Below are 18017 nucleotides of genomic sequence, written 5' to 3'. Positions count from 1 at the left end.
CACATTCAAAGCTCCTCCGCATGTGCCCCAAACTATTTCTAGCTCCTCCTGTCTCATCCTGTCCTAACTCCCCATCCACCTTGACTCCTGCCACACAGCACTAATTACAGCCTCAGCTTCACCTGCTTTTTCATGACTCCACTGCATTTCGTATACTCTTCCCTTTGCCTAGATTGCTTCTTTCCTCTCCCTCTAACCACATACTATTCTTCACCTCTCAATACCTACCTTCATTACCAGTTCTTCTCCCAAGTACTTCTGACTCCCCAAAACTGAATGAGTTTCCAGAGCACTTTGTGCCTACATTGTCTATGAAGCTATCGTAATTATGGTTGTTTGTACATCTCGGTGTCTGTCTGGCTCTCTATACTGCGAGCTCCTTTCTTCTTGATGTTTGAATGATTGATTGAATGAATGAATGAAGGGAAAACTTGTTTAGAATATAAGGGAAGGAACGGAGCGTTACCTGATCTCTGTACCAGGACAGCAGCAGGTGGCAGGGATGTGAGCTTCTCACTGTGGCAGGAAAGCTGGTACAAGGAAGCCCTTTAACTCTCTTTGTTTTTAGGCAGAACAGTCAGTTGCAGAGCTGTCGAGTTCTGAAAACAGCCTGAAGGCCGAGGTTGCTGATCTTCGGGCTGCAACCATCAAGCTCAGCGCCTTAAATGAGGCTTTGGCCTTGGATAAGGTTGGACTGAACCAGCAGCTTCTCCAGGTGAGCAAAGATTTCTCTGACCCACAGGGTAGTTCTGGGCCCTGATAGAAGGCAAGCCAGTGACTGATAAAGCTGATGCCCTTGACAGGGGAGAGTTTATAATGGATCAGTGCAAGACGGATCAGCTCCTGTCCTGAAATGAGCCAAAGGAACATTGGTGGTGCAGAGGACAGCTGAGACTATAAGGCCTGGGTTTAGCCATTGAAAATAGTCCCCTTTCACTCCTATAGCAGAACCACCTTTGGGCTGTAGGGTAAAATCACCAGGCCCAGGAAGAAGACCCATGTCCTCTGGAAGGAAGACTAGGTGTTTATTTTATTTTTTTTTTAAGACTAGGTATTTAATTCCATCGCATGGGATAGCAGTAATCACCAGAAAAGAATCTGCCAAAGAGCCTACATCTCAAAGAATCTTCTCTATAGGTTGCAAATTTAACATGTTTCTTCACCACCCATTACCTTAAGCCCTAGAAATGTCCCGGATTTCCTTTATTCTGAATTCTATGAGAGTAGAGTTTTGCCTTTTTAATTGCCATCCCCAGCATCAACCCATCTAGTACCTGAAATACAGCGCCAGAGCAAATGAATGTGTAGCCCCCTCTCATAAAAGCCCTCCTGTGTTCCTCATTGGAGGATAGATTCACATCTCACTGGGATTTCTGTCTTAGCACTTGATCTAAAAACTGTAACCATTTGCCTTTGATGCCTTTCCCATTTTGGCCAGTAGTTAGAACAAGAGAACCAGTCTGTGTGCCACAGAATGGAAGCAGCAGAGCAGGCAAGAAACACTTTGCAGTTGGGCCTGGCAGAGGCCGAGAGGAGCAGGGAAACCCTACAGGAAAAGAACACTCACCTGGAGGCACAGCTGCAGAAGGCAGAGGAGAGGGGTGCTGAGCTGCAGGCAGATCTCAGGGCCATCCAAGATGAGAAGGAAGAAATTCAAGAGAAACTAAGCGAGGTAAGAAGATAAAACTAATACCATCACATTAAGGTATCATGTGTATTCATCATAAAAAATGAAAATTCTACAGAAATGATTCAGAAAGTGAAGAGGTCTTAACTTCCTAAAAATGACCAGTGTACTAGTTTGGGGTACATCTTCCAGTTTTTCAAGAGAATTCCTGTAAGAATCCTTCAGGTTCCCTACTACTTCACACCCTCCACTTTGAATTAGATGCCTCTTCTGGTTGCTCTGACAGCACCTTCTGCATATTCCAACTGCCACACCACACACAACTCACACTGTATTGTGATTATCCATTTATAGTCTCCACCACTAGATCAAAAGGTCTGGAAGGCAAGGCTGTGTCTTACTTGTTTTTATTCTTTCTTTCTTTCTTTCTTTCTTTCTTTTTTTTTTTTTTAGATTTATGTATTTATTTGAGAGAGAGAGAGAACACACAAGCGCGTTGAGAAGGGGGATAGGAAGAGGGAGAGAGACACTTAAACAGACTCCATGCTGAATATGGAGCCAACGTAGGGCTTGATCTCACAACCCTGAGATCAGTACCTGAGACGAAACCAAGAGTCAGATGCTTAACCAACTGCGCCCCCTGGGCCCCCTATTCCTTTATCTGTTAGTACAATGTTTAACACATAGAGCGACTTAGTAAATTTTTTCTGAACCAATGACTCAGCTCAACGGGCCTCTTTCTCTACCAAACTTCCCACTGCCCTAAAAATGATACATAATCTTCCTTCCCAGAGTCCCTTTCTTAGAGGCTGATCGCTTTCTTCCTGATGTTATATCTATCTTACTGCTTAAAACTAAAAGCTCCTTAGAGGTAGTTTCTTGCAGCCCTAACACAGGGTCTTGCACAAAGGAGAGCCATCCTTCCTGGGTTGGGAGTTCTATGGGTTGATGCAGGAAGTAGTATTTGTATGAGTGGGCAACGCTCAGGACTCACAGAGCTGGGCCCAGAATCTCTGAAGGGCCTGTGGCCCCAACCTGGCAATAGCAGCCTCTGTCTATTATAGATTTCTTCCTCTCAGGCACGTCATCAGCAGGAGGCAGCCTTAGCTCAGCTGGATCAGCTGCGTCAGGAGACAAAGCGACAGGAAGAAGTGCTTGCTCGAGAAGTCCAGGAGAAGGAGGCCCTAGTACGGGAGAGAGCAGCCCTAGAGGTGCGGCTGCAGGCCGTGGAGCGAGACCGGCAGGACCTCGCTGAACAACTACTGGGCCTCAGGTAGGGCTCAGACCCAATTCAGCCAAGGGCAGAGAGAGCTTTGCAAAGCAAGGGGTAGCCAAACTAAGTTCCCTGCCCAAAGTATATGGGTCCCAAATGAATTAGGAATTTATAATTGCCCCCTAATTTCTCCGGGTAGTCAGTATGTCAAACCCAAGTCCTCTTAAGGAAGGTTAAGGGACTTGATGGATAAGAACTCTTCCTGATTCCTGAACCTGACAGCTCAGCCAAGGAGCAACTGGAGAGCACTCTGTTTGAGGCCCAACAACAAAATTCTCTGGTAGAGGTCACGAAGGGCCAGCTGGAGGTCCAGATTCAAACTGTCATTCGAGCCAAGGAAGTAATTCAAGGTGAGACCCCAACTGGGGTGGGGGGCACTTCATTCTTTGGGGATGGTCCAGATTCAAACTGTCATTCGAGCCAAGGAAGTAATTCAGGTGAGACCCCCAACTGGGGTGGGGGGCACTTCATTCCTTGGAGATTTTGAAAACTAGGAAGGCAGTGGGAAGTTATCAGACGTCCTTCTCCAGCCAGGCCCAGGGCCTCCGTGATGGAAGTTGCTCATGAGGTCTGGGGAGAGGGGTGAAAGAAAGAGGGCGGATGCTTGGTGAGAGATCACCTGTCACTGGCACCTTAGGGGAAGTGAGGTGCCTGAAGCTGGAACTGGACAATGAGCGGAACCGGGCAGAACAAGAGCGGGAGACAGCAGCCAGACGGCTGGCCCAGGCCGAGCAAGAGGGGCAGACTGCCCTGCAGCAGCAGAAGTCAGCCCACGAGGAGGAGGTGAACCGGCTCCAGGAGAAATGGGTACGTCATGGATGTGGCTGGGGACAGGAGAGGCACACATGGCCTCCCTTCAGTGAGTATTCCACCTGCTGGCTCTTGGGCCAAATATTGCTGCTGCTTATAAAGGTGAAATCTGAACAGAACTAACCTGGCCACCAAGGTGCAAAATCCAGTTTCTAGCTGTTAAGTGAGTAATATATGGAGAACACTGAGAACAATTCCTGACATATAGTAAACTCTCTATTTGTGTTAGCTGTTAGTGTTTTGGTATGTACAGAGAATTAAGCATGGGTTCTGGGACATAAGGTTGTTAAACTGGCCCCAGGCTGTAAAGGGAGCAGAGGAATGCCTTGGACCCCTTCTTGGCTAGATATTCTTGCTGTTTCCTTCTGTGGGATTTTTTTGTTTTGTTTTCTCTCTTCCTTTCTCTCCTTTTTTCTTCCCCATTTCTCTCCTCTTTTCTCCCCCTGCCCCAGGTTTATCTTTCTATTGAGGGCACTCTAGCCCAGGGCTTTTGGTAAAGGGCCACCACATACTAAGCTTTGTGGACCTTATGGTTTCTGTCATAATTACTCACCTCTGTTGTTGTAGTACAAAAGCAGCCATAGATAATACGTAAACAAATGAACATTCTGTGTTCATAAGTGTAGCACTGAAATTTGAACTTCATCTAATTTTCACATGTTACAAAATTTTTTTTTTAATTTCTTTTCAACCATTAAAAATGTAAAAACCGGGATGCCTGGGTAGCTCAGTGGTTTAGCACCTGCCTTCGGCCCAGGGCATGATCCTGGGGTCCTGGGATCGAGTCCCGCATCAGGTTCCCTGCATGGGGCCTGCTTCTCCCTCTCCCTATGTCTCTGCCTCTCTTTCTGTGTGTCTCTCATGAATAAATAAATAAAACCTTTAAAAAAATAAATAAATAAATAATAAAAATGTAAAAACCATTATTAGGTCACAGGCCATATAGCAGCAAGAGGATGGACAGATTTGGCCCACATGTCCATGGATGGACAGATTATGGCCCAGCATGCCATATTTTATTGACTCCCGGTTAGCCCTTTGGAGGTCCAGCTTTATATGAGAATCTTCTATTGACTCCCTACCCTTGTCTTCTGTTTTCTTTTCTCCACATAGCATTAAAATGAATTTCAAGGTTATTAGGTATAGCAAATGCCTCCAGTGGAAAGCCAGTTCTGTGCTCATTTACCTCTTTGGATCCCAAGTCTTGCTTTGATTTTTGACTCCTATGAAATTACGGCTGGCTCACTTACACATTAAAACATTAGATTTAAGGGATGCCTGGGTGGCTCAGCGGTTGAGCATCTGCCTTTGGCTGGGGTTGTGATCCCATGATCTTGGGATTGAGTCCCACATTGGGCTCCCTGCATGGAGCCTGCTTCTCCCTCTGCCTCTCTCCCTCTCTGTGTCTCTCATGAATAAATAAATAAAATCTAGGAAAAAAAACCCATAGATTTAATATTTTATCCAAGATGTTTTGCCATTTCGTGGGTGGAGGGGGTTAGAGATCGTATTTGTCAGGTTTCTGGAAATGGAAGTTGACTTGTGCTTTGTGTGTATTTGTGATTTGACTCTTATTACAAGGCAGACTTGCTGGCAAGATGACAAACGTTTGCTGGTTTTGGGAATTATGTGCCTAAAGTAGGTAACTGAATTATTTGTTGAATGGTGTCCAGAAGGCACTTTGCCCAGCAAGAATCAGGTGTACCCCCTAAGGAAAACCCTGCAAGTGAAAGATGCAATAAAGTTTCTGAATGATGAGTTACCACTTGACAAAGCCTAGGCTTCTCTGAAAGGATTGACTATCTCATGGCCATACCTAAGTCATGGGAGGGCCTCTTCCATCTTTTCTTTTCCTCATTCAGATAATCCCCCTGAATTCTGATTGTCTGACTTTATGATCTCCCTACTAATTAAAAAAGGTTGACTACTCTCTTGACTTTTGAGAGTCTATTTGTTTTATTTATTTATTGTTTCTTAAGTAAGCTCTATGCCCAATGTCGAGCTTGAACTCACGACCCTGAGGTCAAGAGTCAAACGCTGTATTGACTGAGCCAGCCAGGCCACCCCAAGAATCTGTTAATTTTAACTGACTTGCTTCTCCTGGAATCTTAGCAATTGGAAAAACTTTTAGAGGCTATAGTCTTCACATTCTTCCACCTGGTGCCTGGACCCACTTTAATTCTAGTGATAGTGGGCACTTATTAACCACTTGCCCATGCCAAGTGCCATGCTAAATGCTACTTACATTATTTCAAATAGCCTACCTATGACTGGTAAGGAAATTGAAACTTCAAGAAGTCACTTAGGGTCACATTGCTAATAAACAGTAGAGCAGGGATTAAGCATCTTTTAACCATTCGTGCTGTGGTCAATGGTTGCTTAGCTTCAGTTGTATTCTGCCAGTGGCTGCTCATTTATTTTTATAGATCTAGTTATTGGAAAATTATTCCTTATGGTTTTTTTTAATAAATTAATTTTTATTGGTGTTCAATTTACCAACATACAGAAAAACACCCAGTGCTCATCCCGTCAAGTGTCCCCCTCAGTGCCCGTCACCCATTCCTCCCCACCCCCCGCCCTCCTCCCCTTTCACCACCCCTAGTTCATTTCCCAGAGTTAGGAGTCTTTATGTTCTGTCTCCCTTCCTGATATTTCCCACACATTTCTTCTCCCTTCCCTTATATTCCCTTTCACTATTATTTATATTCCCCAAATGAATGAGAACATACACTGTTTGTCCTTCTCCGATTGACTTACTGCACTCAGCATAATACCCTCCAGTTCCATCCACATCGAAGCAAATGGTGGGTATTTGTCGTTTCTAATGGCTGAGTAATATTCCATTGTATACATAAACCACATCTTCTTTATCCATTCATCTTTCGATGGACACCGAGGCTCCTTCCACAGTTTGGCTATTGTGGACATTGCTGCCAGAAACATCGGGGTGCAGGTGTCCCGGCGTTTCATTGCATCTGAATCTTTGGGGTAAATCCCCAACAGTGCAATTGCTGGGTCATAGGGCAGGTCTATTTTTAACTCTTTGAGGAACCTCCACACAGTTTTCCAGAGTGGCTGCACCAGTTCACATTCCCACCAACAGTGTAAGAGGGTTCCCTTTTCTCCGCATCCTCTCCAACATTTGTGGTTTCCTGCCTTGTTAATTTCCCCCATTCTCACTGGTGTGAGGTGGTATCTCATCGTGGTTTTGATTTGTATTTCCCTGATGGCAAGTGATGCAGAGCATTTTCTCATGTGAATGTTGGTCATGTCCATGTCTTCCTCTGTGAGATTTCTCTTCATGTCTTTTGCCCATTTCATGATTGGATTGTTTGTTTCTTTGGTGTTGAGTTTAATAAGTTCTTTATAGATTTTGGAAACTAGCCCTTTATCTGATATGTCATTTGCAAATATCTTCTCCCATTCTGTAGGTTGTCTTTTAGTTTTGTTGACTGTATCCTTTGCTGTGCAAAAGCTTCTTATCTTGATGAAGTCCCAATAGTTCATTTTTACTTTTGTTTCTTTTGCTTTTGTGGATGTATCTTGCAAGAAGTTACTGTGGCCGAGTTCAAAGAGGGTGTTGCCTGTGTTCTCCTCTAGGATTTTGATGGACTCTTGTCTCACATTTAGATCTCTCATCCATTTTGAGTTTATCTTTGTGTATGGTGAAAGAGAGTGGTCCAGTTTCATTCTTCTGCATGTGGATGTCCAATTTTCCCAACACCATTTATTGAAGAGACTGTCTTTCTTCCAATGGATAGTCTTTCCTCCTTTATTGAATATTAGTTGACCACACAGTTCAGGGTCCACTTCTGGATTCTCTATTCTGTTCCATTGATCTATGTGTCTGTTTTTGTGCCAGTACCACACTGTCTTGATGACCACAGCTTTGTAGTACAACCTAAAATCTGGCATTGTGATGCCCCCAGCTATGGTTCTTTTTTAAAATTCCCCTGGCTATTCGGGGTCTTTTCTGATTCCACACAAATCTTAAAATAATTTGTTCTAACTCTCTGAAGAAAGTCCATGGTATTTTGATAGGGATTGCATTAAACGTGTAAATTGCCCTGGGTAACATTAACATTTTCACAATATTAATTCTGCCAATCCATGAGCATGGAATATTTTTCCATCTCTTTGTGTCTTTCTCAATTTCTTTCAGAAGTATTCTATAGTTTTTAGGGTATAGATCCTTTACCTCTTTGGTTAGGTTTATTCCTAGGTATCTTATGCTTTTGGGTGCAATTGTAAATGGGATTGACTCCTTAATTTCTCTTTCTTCAGTCTCATTGTTAGTGTATAGAAATGCCATTGATTTCTGGGCATTGATTTTGTATCCTGTCACGCTACCAAATTGCTGTATGAGTTCTAGCAATCTTGGGGTGGAGGCTTTTGGGTTTTCTATGTAGAGTATCATGTCATCGGCGAAGAGGGAGAGTTTGACTTCTTTGCCAATTTGAATGCCTTTAATGTCTTTTTGTTGTCTGATTGCTGAGGTGAGGACTTCCAGTACTATGTTGAATAGCAGTGGTGAGAGTGGACATCCCTGTCTTGTTCCTGATCTTAGGGGAAAGGCTCCCAGTGCTTCCCCATTGAGAATGATATTTGCTGTGGGCTTTTTGTAGATGGCTTTTAAGATGTTGAGGAAAGTTCCCTCTATCCCAACACTCTGAAGTGTTTTGATCAGGAATGGATGCTGTATTTTGTCAAATGCTTTCTCTGCATCTAATGAGAGGATCATATGGTTCTTGGTTTTTCTCTTGCTGATATGATGAATCACATTGATTGTTTTACGAGTGTTGAACCAGCCTTGTGTCCCGGGGATAAATCCTACTTGGTCATGGTGAATAATTTTCTTAATGTGTTGTTGGATCCTATTGGCTAGTATCTTGTTGAGAATTTTTGCATCCATGTTCATCAGGGATATTGGTCTGTAATTCTCCTTTTTGATGGGGTCTTTGTCTGGTTTCGGAATTAAGGTGATGCTGGCCTCATAGAAAGAATTTGGAAGTACTCCATCTCTTTCTATCTTTCCAAACAGCTTTAGTAGAATAGGTATGATTTCTTCTTTAAACGTTTGATAGAATTCCCCTGGGAAGCCATCTGGCCCTGGACTCTTGTGTCTTGGGAGGTTTTTGATGACTGCTTCAATTTCCTCCCTGGTTATTGGCCTGTTCAGGTTTTCTATTGCTTCCTGCTCCAGTTTTGGTAGTTTGTGGCTTTCCAGGAATGCGTCCATTTCTTCTAGACTGCCTAATTTATTGGCGTATAGCTGTTCATAATATGTTTTTAAGATTGTTTGTATTTCCTTGGTGTTGGTAGTGATCACTCCTTTCTCATTCATGATTTTATTAATTTGAGTCTTCTCTCTCTTCTTTTTAATAAGATTGGCTAATGGTTTATCTATCTTATTAATTCTTTCAAAGAACCAACTCCTGGTTCTGTTGATCTGTTCCACAGTTCTTTTGGTCTCAATTTCATTTAGTTCTGCTCGAATTTTAATTAACTCTTTTCTTCTGCTGGGGGTGGGGTCCATTTGCTGCTTTTTCCCTAGCTCCTTTATGTGTAAGGTGACTTTTGTATTTGAGTTCTTTCCAGTTTTTGAATGGATGCTTGTATTGCGATGTATTTCCCCCTCAGGACTGCTTTTGTTGCATCCCAAAGGTTTTGAACGGTTGTATCTTCATTCTCATTAGTTTCCATGAATCTTTTCAATTCTTCCTTAATTTTCTGGTTGACCTTTTCATCTTTTAGCAGGATGGTCCTTAACCTCCACGTGTTTGTGGTCCTTCCAAACTTCTTGTTGTGATTAAGTTCTAATTTCAAGGCATTATGGTCTGAGAATATACAGGGGACTATCCCGATCTTTTGGTATCGGTTCAGACCCGATTTGTGACCTATTCCTTATGTTGAGCCAAAATCTATTCATGTGAAACAAATCAGTGTTAGGTTTGCTTGAAATCCCTTATCAACATGGTTGCTCTCCTCTAGACATGTTACCCATTACTCATGACCCAGTGTGCAGAATATTCTGATCCACAGCCTAGCTGGCAACCCTAGACTATTACTTCCTGGACATCACAGAATTGGCTCTTCCAGTAGCCATACACACTTCTAACTCAAATTGAGCAAATAGGTCAGTTTTGTGTTTGTTTTTTTTTTTAACACTTACTACTATTAAAATCCATCTTTCCCATATTTTTACAGCTGGCTTTTTGAATCAGAGGGTAAGATTTGATATTCATAGTTGTTCTATAATTGTGGCATTATAAATTGCTGTTCTTAGGCATCTTAACAGTGCAGTAGCTGAAACGTGATTCATTCATGCGTTGTGGAGTATTCATTATGTGCTGGCACAGTGGTGGGACCTGAGGATACAGTGGGAGCAAAGTAGATGTGGTTCTCCTTATGGAGCTTAAGGCCTCAAAGGAAAGACAAGTATTAAACAAGTTAATATGCAAATAAGTAAGTGATGACGTAAGATCTAAGTAGACAAAGAACTGGGTGTTACAAGAGGAACAACAAGGAGACCTGTTGCGAGTGTGTGGTCTGGGAAGGCCTCTCTGAGCAAACATTATTTAGGCTGTGAGGAACAGTGGTGTCGGGGGCAGGCAAGGGCATTCCAGGGAGATGGAGAGCAGGAGCAAAGGCCTTAAGGTATGAGGGTGTGTAGTGTGCCCGAGGTCCTGAAAGGAGGCCAGTGTGGCCAGAGAGGGGGGGCACTGCACGAGATGATGTTGGGAAGGGGTGAAGCCCAAGGAGCATTCCCATGAAATGAATGTATAACTTGAGCTTAGACACATTTTAAAGGAAAGGTTCCGGGAACTGCTAACGTGATGAATCATGTCGACAGGTGTTAAATATGGAGTGCTTTCCATGTACTTAAGGTGCTCTACTGACTTATCTCAATCCTCAGAGCAACCTGAATTGCTCTCCCTGTATTTATAGATGAGGAAACTGAAGCACAGAAATGTGATTGACATTAACTAAAGTCACTCAACAGTAGTGACCATAATCCGGAGGCACCTGGAGGTCTCACACAGTTGAGCATCTACCTTAGGCTCAAGTCATGATCCCTGAGTCCTGGGATCAAGCCCCACATCAAGGCTTCCTGCTCACTGGGGAGTCTGCTTCTCCCTCTCCCTCTTCCTATCTCTCTGCCTACTTGTGTTCTCTATCAAATAAATACATAAAATCTTAAAAAAAAAAAAAAAAAAGAAGACCATAACCCAGGCAGCTGGGTTCGAGAGCCCTTCACTACTATCTTGGGAACTAGGAGAGGATCCTGGGTTAGTCTAGGGGATCAGGTAAGACTTTGGTCACTGGTGGACCTCTGGAAGGACCAGGATGCCCTGTTCTAAAGCTCTTGTATAGCAGGAGACATCCTAACAAGGCTCAACCTGACTTTTCAGGAGGCTTATCCACCACCCTGAACAGGGGAGAGTGGGCAACAGAGAACTAATCTGTCTCCTCAGTTCATGGTTATAACCATCAACCGTGGTGTGGTTGGTTTAAAATAACAGATATTTATAGGTTATATTAGGGACAGTTGCACTTTAGAAAACACGTTTTCATGTATTGTATCACTTGGGTTTTTTAAATCTCATTTGATTCTCCTAAAATTTAATAAGATAGATAAGGCAGGAGTTAGCAACCTCACTTTATCGAGGGGGAGACCAGCAGAGGGAGAGATACCAGAGATGCTCAGCTGGGGAGGGCGGACCTCCACTCGAGCCCTCCCCCTGCCTCTTCTCCTCACCCACTGGGTTCTAACCCTGCTTCCCTCACATGACCAGGAGAAGGAGCGCTCTTGGCACCAGCAGGAACTGGATAAGGCCCTGGAGAGCCTAGAGAAGGAGAAAATGGAGCTGGAAACGAGGCTGAGGGAACAGCAGGCAGAAGCCGAGGCCATCCGGACACAGAGGGAGGAAGAACGGGCGGAGGCAGAGAGTGCCCTCTGCCAGGTGGGAAGCTGGGGAGATTGGAGCTGTGATCCCCCTCCTTCTGACCACTTCCTTTTCTACTCCCAAGAGTGCTGCCACAGGGGGCTTCCAGACGAGAAGTACCTGTTCACTTTGCTGCTCGTGAGCAGGGTGACCAGTGCTGTTAGCTGCAGGACCCTGCAGTGTATCACACTTCCTGAGGGAGGGCCAATGTTCACCACATCCTGTTAGCTTGCAAACCAGTGACAATCTTTGCACTTCCTGGTTCCTGACAAGCAGGTCCAGACCTTCTTTGGCCCTCAGCCCCCTCCCCATTTGCTGGATGAGACCCAGAGCAGCTGGGATGTGTTTCTGGCCCAGCAGATGAGCATGGTGACCCCTGATGTAGCAAGCCCTTGGCCTCCTGCCCCTCTGCAGATGCAGCTCGAAACAGAGAAGGAGAGAGTGTCCCTCCTGGAGACCCTGCTGCAGACCCAGAAGGAGCTGGCAGATGCCAGCCAACAACTAGAGCGGCTGAGGCAGGACATGAAGGTCCAGAAGTTAAAGGAGCAGGTATGGAGAGTGGATCTGGGTGGGAAAGAAAGGTGGCATCGACATGATCCTTTGGCATGGACCAGTTCTGTGGTGCTTCTTTGTACTAGGTCCTGGGCATGGTGCTGTCACAGCAGGTGGCATGACATACACAGTCCCTGTCCTCAAAGAGCTCGAGTTCTAGTGGCAGAGCAGACGAAAATGAGCAGATAGAGATAAATGAGATAATCGTGGGTCCTAATAAATGCTGTAAGGGAAATGGTTAGGGTGAAGTAATTGAGAGGGATTCACCAGAGGCCACTTTGAACAAGGTGGTTCAAAAGGGGTAGGGCTCACCGAGAAAGTGGCATTTGAGCTGAAGCATGAAGGTTGAAAATAGGCCAGCCCCAGCCAACAGTAGGGACAGACCCTGAAAGCATTATGCTGAGTGTAAGAAGCCAGTCACAAGAGGCCACACAGCACATGGTTCCATATGTAGGAAATGTCCCAAATAGGCAAATCTACAGAGGCAGCAGATGAGTAGTTGGGAGAGAAGATGGGAATAGGGAGGGTACAGGCTTGTTTTCTTGGGTGATAACAGTATTCTAAAATGTGGTGCCCGTTGTCCAACTCTGAATATTCTAAAAACCATCGATATGGTTTAACCATTATATGCCTAAATGGGTGAATTATATATGTGAACTATATCTCAATAAAGCCCTTTTATTTATTTATTTTTTTAAGAATTTATGTATTTTAGAGAGAGAGCTCGAGCAGGGGGTGCAGAGAGAGAGGGAGAAGCAGGCTCCCTTCTCAGCTGGGACATTGCTAGATCCCAGGACCCTGAGATCATGACCTGAGCTGTCCAGGCACCCCTCGGTAAAGCCTTTAAAAAAAAAAAGCCAGCTATTTGAAGAATAGTTTCAACAAGGGAAATAGCCATCATAAGGGCAGTGAGACACAGGGGCTTGAGGAGTGCCAGGACAGAAAGCAAGCCATGTGACTCCAGCACAATAGGGTCAGGGGCAAGTGGAGAAATAGACAGGAGCCCAGGAGCTCTTGGTCAGCTATGCTAGGAGCTTGGAATTTGTTCTAAGGGCAGTGGGAAACTGTTGGATGGTACTTTAAAAAATACTTTAGCTGCTTTGTGGAGGTGTGTGTGTGTGTGTGTGTGTGTGTGTGTGTGCACGCGCGCGCATGCACATGCATGTGCGCAAGTGGTGGTGACATGAAGTGGTTGTAGGGATACGCAATAGGAGCTTGCAGCAGTGGTCCGGGTGAGGGACTGCTACCAACTCAGGGGTGCTGACAGAGAAAGCCAAGGTGAGCCAGCACGCTTTGTGAGGGAGGAAAGGGAGCAGGAGGTAAGGGTTGAGATGGCATGGTAAAAAGAACGTGGATTGCTGGGTCCTGCCTCCGCTTTTGCCAACCCAATTGAAAAACCAGTATCTGTATGACATAGATTGTAAGACATGGGCCCCAGTGGGAGCTTTCTTCTGCTCACTGTGGTCTTCTCCTTTTGCAGGAGACCACTCAGATCCTGCAGACCCAGCTCCGGGAGGCTCGGGGGGAGCTGGAGCAGGCAGCCCAGCAGAACAGAGATGACCTTGTTGCTGTCCAAGAAGAGTGCGGGGCCCTGCTGCAGGCGAAGATGGACCTGCAGAAGCGGGTGCGTCCTTCTCTCTCCCGGTCCTGCAGCCCTTCCCCAGCATAGCCTGGCTCTTCCCCTCCTTCTGCTTGGGAAGGAGTGGAAAACAGAAGGGTGCTTACAGCTGAGCCTGTGCCCTTGGAGCCCTGAGATAGTCATCTCTCCCTGTGGCAACCACAGAACTTAGATTTTCTTAGGCGGTCGTTCTTCCCACCCTCCCCCAGAGATCAGATATTGTAAAAATATCATGTTGCTTTTCCTACTCTGATTGCTTTTCCTTTTCAGGATCATTTATCAGTTGGTGTTCTCATTGTTTATTTTAAAAAAATACAATCACTATACACTTGCCTATCACTTATCACTTGGCCTTTGGGTGATTCTATTCAGCCAAGATTTTGATTTGTGCCTGCCTTTACACAGCAGATGTGAGGCTGGGAGACAGCGGTGAGGCTGAATGGTACTGGGGGACGGGTGGTCAGAATAGTATGTAAGCATTGGCAGAAGCCCCCCGAGCATTGGAAATGGGCCAGTGACTGTGGCCTCGAAGGACCCTGGAGCCCTATGTGAGAAGCATCTTCTTGCTGGCCCCGTGCCCTTGATCCTCATGCCATTATCTTTCCAGGTGGAAGACTTGAAGTCTCAGCTGGTTTCCAGAGATGACTCCCAGAGGCTGGTGGAGCAGGAGGTTCAGGAGAAGCTGAGGGAGGCCCAGGAGTATAGCCGAATTCAGAAGGAGCTGGAGAGAGAGAAAGCCAGGTAGGCTTGATAGTCCATGGAGTAGTTTTTGCCTGTCCAGCCACTATTGTCACTGTGAGATGGACAGGCCTTTGCTCAGGCAACCTGGCATCTCATGTCTCTAGCCCTGGACTGTATGGGTAGCCATGTAGAGAGGATATGGTCCCTGTCTTCAAAGCTTATACTTCAGGTAGTATACTTTGAGAAAACACATTAGTGATAAACAAGACAGCATGGTTCCTGCCTCAGTAGAATATATGGTTTTGTGGGGAAGACGTGATTAAGTAATCACCCAGATAAATCATTGCTGGTTACATTACATGGTGTGAAGGGAAGAAACAGGATGCTGAAGTAGAGGTAAAGGTGAGGATGTACTTTAGATTAAGGTTTTAGGGAAAGCCTTCCTCCCCTTAAAGGGGAGGGGAGGTTGCCTTTAAACCGATCACTGAGGATAAACTGAAAACAGCCATGCAAAGGGGTGAGGGAAAGTTCTGTGGTAGGTTAGAAATCTCAGTGGCCTGGAGGCAGATCTATACTGAAGATCTTTGGGGATACCAGAAGCACTATATGACCAGAGCCTGGTGAACGAGGACAGGGTACATGACCTGGGCAAGTCTGCATCGTTTGGGATTTGTGGGCCACAACCAGGAGTGTGTCATTTATTTTGGGTTTAGTAGGAAACCAAAGGAGGGTTTTAAGCAGGGAAATTGACATGGTCCCGTTTATGATATATCAGAAGAGAGTGATGGCAGGAAATCTCAGGAGTGAGATACGGCCATCCAGGTAAAGTGCGGCGTGTCTCCTCAGTGACGTAGGAGTTTGAAGAGGGACAGATCGTCTTGTTGAAACAATCACAGGGAGCTAGACAGGGTTAGGAGGTGGATGTGGTTGTTTGCTGGAGAGATACTAAGGATGCACAAGGGTAGGGGCAGTGGGGAAGGGGAGGAGGGAAGGAGCTCAGGGAGGGAGCTCAAGGGACATTGAGGGTGCTGGAGTTCATTATATGTCATCACCGATTGGACATAAGTGGGATGAAGGGAGAACTCTCTGATGTGGTCAGGGCCACCAAATTAGAGCATTGGGTGGATAAAGGTGCCATTCGCTGAGCTAGGGAGCAGGGTAGAGGGTGGCTGGGGAGAGGAGGGTGCAGAGGGGATGGGAAGAACTGGATATGTTGAATTTGTGGTATTACACAGGTATTTCTGGAATTTGCCAGAGAAGAAGAAACTGAAGCTAAAAGGTGATATCAGGTCCGTGAAGTACCTAGGAGCGCTCAGTGCTCAACAGATTCTAGCTTTTATTGTTACGCTGTAATTGCTCTCTCACAATTACTCTTTTAAGTATTAATGCTACATTTAGCATAGTCAGATGTGAAAGGAATTATTCATTCCCTAAGAAAATGACCTTAACTCTCTGGCCTCTCTGTAGCCTGATTCAGTCGCTGATGGAAAAGGAGCAGAGACTCCTTGTCTTACAAGAAGCTGACTCTATTCGACAACAGGAGCTGAGCTCCCTGCGCCAGGACATGCAGGAGTCCCAGGAAGGGCAGAAAGAGCTCAGCACCCAGGTACTTCCCATGCTGCCCGGGGCGCCATTCCTTGGTGGAGGCCTCCTTCTGGAGTGCGGAAGGCTGTTGTTCAGGATCGTCTCGTAAGAGGACGGTTCTCTTGTTCCATTGTACAAGGTGTGCTGGGACCTCAGCAGCCCTGGCAGGAGGTGCAAGTCAGAACTGGGCAGGCTGGGGGCTTGAGAACCTGACCCAGAGTTGAGAACAGAACCTGGTGCCCAAAGGGGTGGAGCTCACATAGGCCTAGTCCAAGCATGGCTACATCTAAGTGTGCTTGGTCAGGTTGGCAAGACACAGCAGTGGAACAGGTCATTACACAGATCTGGGAGGCAGCAGCAAGAAAATTTCAGGATTCAGTCTGCTCATAACCCCAGACCTTGGACACAGAGGGGAAAACTAAGTCGGTCAGAGATAGAAAGTAGACCAGAGCAATGAAAGGCCAGGTCCAGTCATTAGACAGTGCTGGATTTGCTCCCAGCAATCCTGCTTCTAGGTTACATGGGCATTCGTTTCTTCATCCATCAGACAAGAATAACTCTTAGCCACTATAGGAATGTGTGGTGTCAGAACACAGTAGGCATTTTATAAATAGTAGCCATCATTATTGTGACTAGTCTTCTTTGGGCTGAGTGTCAGGGTTTCAGGCAGAGTTCTGATTGTAGCAGGGAGTTGGCATTGCTGCCAGGGGAACTAGGGCCACAGCCCATTTGCATCACCTAGGCCCATGTGTCAGGAGTCAGTTGGTGGACAAACAGGTCAGATTGAGAGTAACACTCATTCCAGAGCCTTCCTTTCTGCTGGAGAGCTGATCAAGGCCCTGATCAAGGCAAGCATAGGCTGGGGAGGGTCTGATGAGAAGGTGTCCACTCCCTGCTTAGAGTGATGACACTTCCTTCCTGGCAGGTGGAATTACTGAAGCAGGAGGTGAAGGAAAAGGAGGCTGACTTTTTGGCTCAGGAAGCACAACTCCTGGAGGAGCTGGAGGCATCTCAAGTAACAGAGCAGCGGTTGCGAGCTTCCTTGCGGGCCCTGGAAGCCAAGGCAGCCCAAGTCCAGCTGCGACTGCGCAGCACAGAGAACCAGTTGGCAGCTCTGGTGGCAGAGCAGCAGCCGGGGCACCAGGCCCAGGCCCAGCTGGCCAGCCTCTGTTCTGTCCTGCAGCAGGCCTTGGGGTTTGCTTGTGAGAGCAGGCCTGAGCTGCATGGCGGGGGAGACTCTGCTTCCCTCTGGGGCCCCGAGCCAGGTAAGCCGGCAACCCAAGGACTCAGTCCTTTGGCCAAAGCCAGGCCTGTTTCCCTTGGGGGGAGAAAGAAGGGGCCTCTGGTTCCTTAGGCAGTATTGCATCAAGGCTAAGGCCACAGACTCTGGAATTCAATCAGAGTCTAAACCCGTGCTCTGCCATTTGCTAGATGTGTACTTGGGCAAGTCACCTATCCTCTCTGAGCTTGATTTTTTTTTTTTTTTTTTGAGAGAGAGAGAGAAAGAGAGCTTGTGCACACTTATGTGAGCTCACTCGTGTGCAAGCAGGGGAGGGGCAGAGGAAAAGGGAGAGAGAGTCTTAAACAGACTCCCCACAGAGCTCATAGCCTGACATGGGGCTCGATCTCAGAACCCTGAGACCATGACCTGAGCTTAACCAACTACACCACCCAGGCACCCCACCTCAGGATTTTTCTAAGGAGTTAATGCGATTACATAAGTAAAATAGGTCACACAGTTCCTGGCATTTACTAAATGCCTAACAAATGATAGCTAGCATTATCTAGTGCCCACCATAGCTCCTGGCACATAGGAACACAGAAAGTTCACGATGAATGAATTGCTCGAAGGCGTTCTTTGGGGACAGGAGGGATGCCATGGCCAGATCTGGGGAGGTTTGGCTGTTTCTTTCATAGTGACAAGCG

The 18017-nt window shown here is 46.0% G+C and overlaps 1 protein-coding gene across 9 annotated transcripts in view; it reads left to right on the top strand.

The window, feature by feature from the left end:
* Positions 1 to 18017, top strand: part of CEP250 (centrosomal protein 250) — a 52792-nt gene that overhangs the window by 22415 nt on the left and 12360 nt on the right. For 7 of the 9 annotated variants that reach the window (XM_041732749.1, XM_041732751.1, XM_041732748.1 and 4 more), the window contains 11 exons: positions 569 to 715; positions 1442 to 1672; positions 2692 to 2900; positions 3123 to 3250; positions 3538 to 3707; positions 11507 to 11674; positions 12071 to 12205; positions 13689 to 13832; positions 14434 to 14567; positions 15975 to 16113; positions 17017 to 17356. In XM_041732749.1, coding sequence (XP_041588683.1) covers positions 569 to 715; positions 1442 to 1672; positions 2692 to 2900; positions 3123 to 3250; positions 3538 to 3707; positions 11507 to 11674; positions 12071 to 12205; positions 13689 to 13832; positions 14434 to 14567; positions 15975 to 16113; positions 17017 to 17356 — 1945 coding nt within the window. The remainder of the gene's footprint in view (positions 1 to 568; positions 716 to 1441; positions 1673 to 2691; positions 2901 to 3122; positions 3251 to 3537; positions 3708 to 11506; positions 11675 to 12070; positions 12206 to 13688; positions 13833 to 14433; positions 14568 to 15974; positions 16114 to 17016; positions 17357 to 18017) is intronic. The other 2 variants (XM_041732752.1, XM_041732753.1) reach the window with 1 other exon arrangement.

The sequence above is a fragment of the Vulpes lagopus genome, chromosome 18 (assembly GCF_018345385.1).
Source record: "Vulpes lagopus strain Blue_001 chromosome 18, ASM1834538v1, whole genome shotgun sequence".
Lineage (NCBI taxonomy): Eukaryota > Metazoa > Chordata > Mammalia > Carnivora > Canidae > Vulpes > Vulpes lagopus.
Note: the sequence above shows the minus strand (reverse complement) of the source record. Positions and strands in the feature narration are given on the sequence as shown.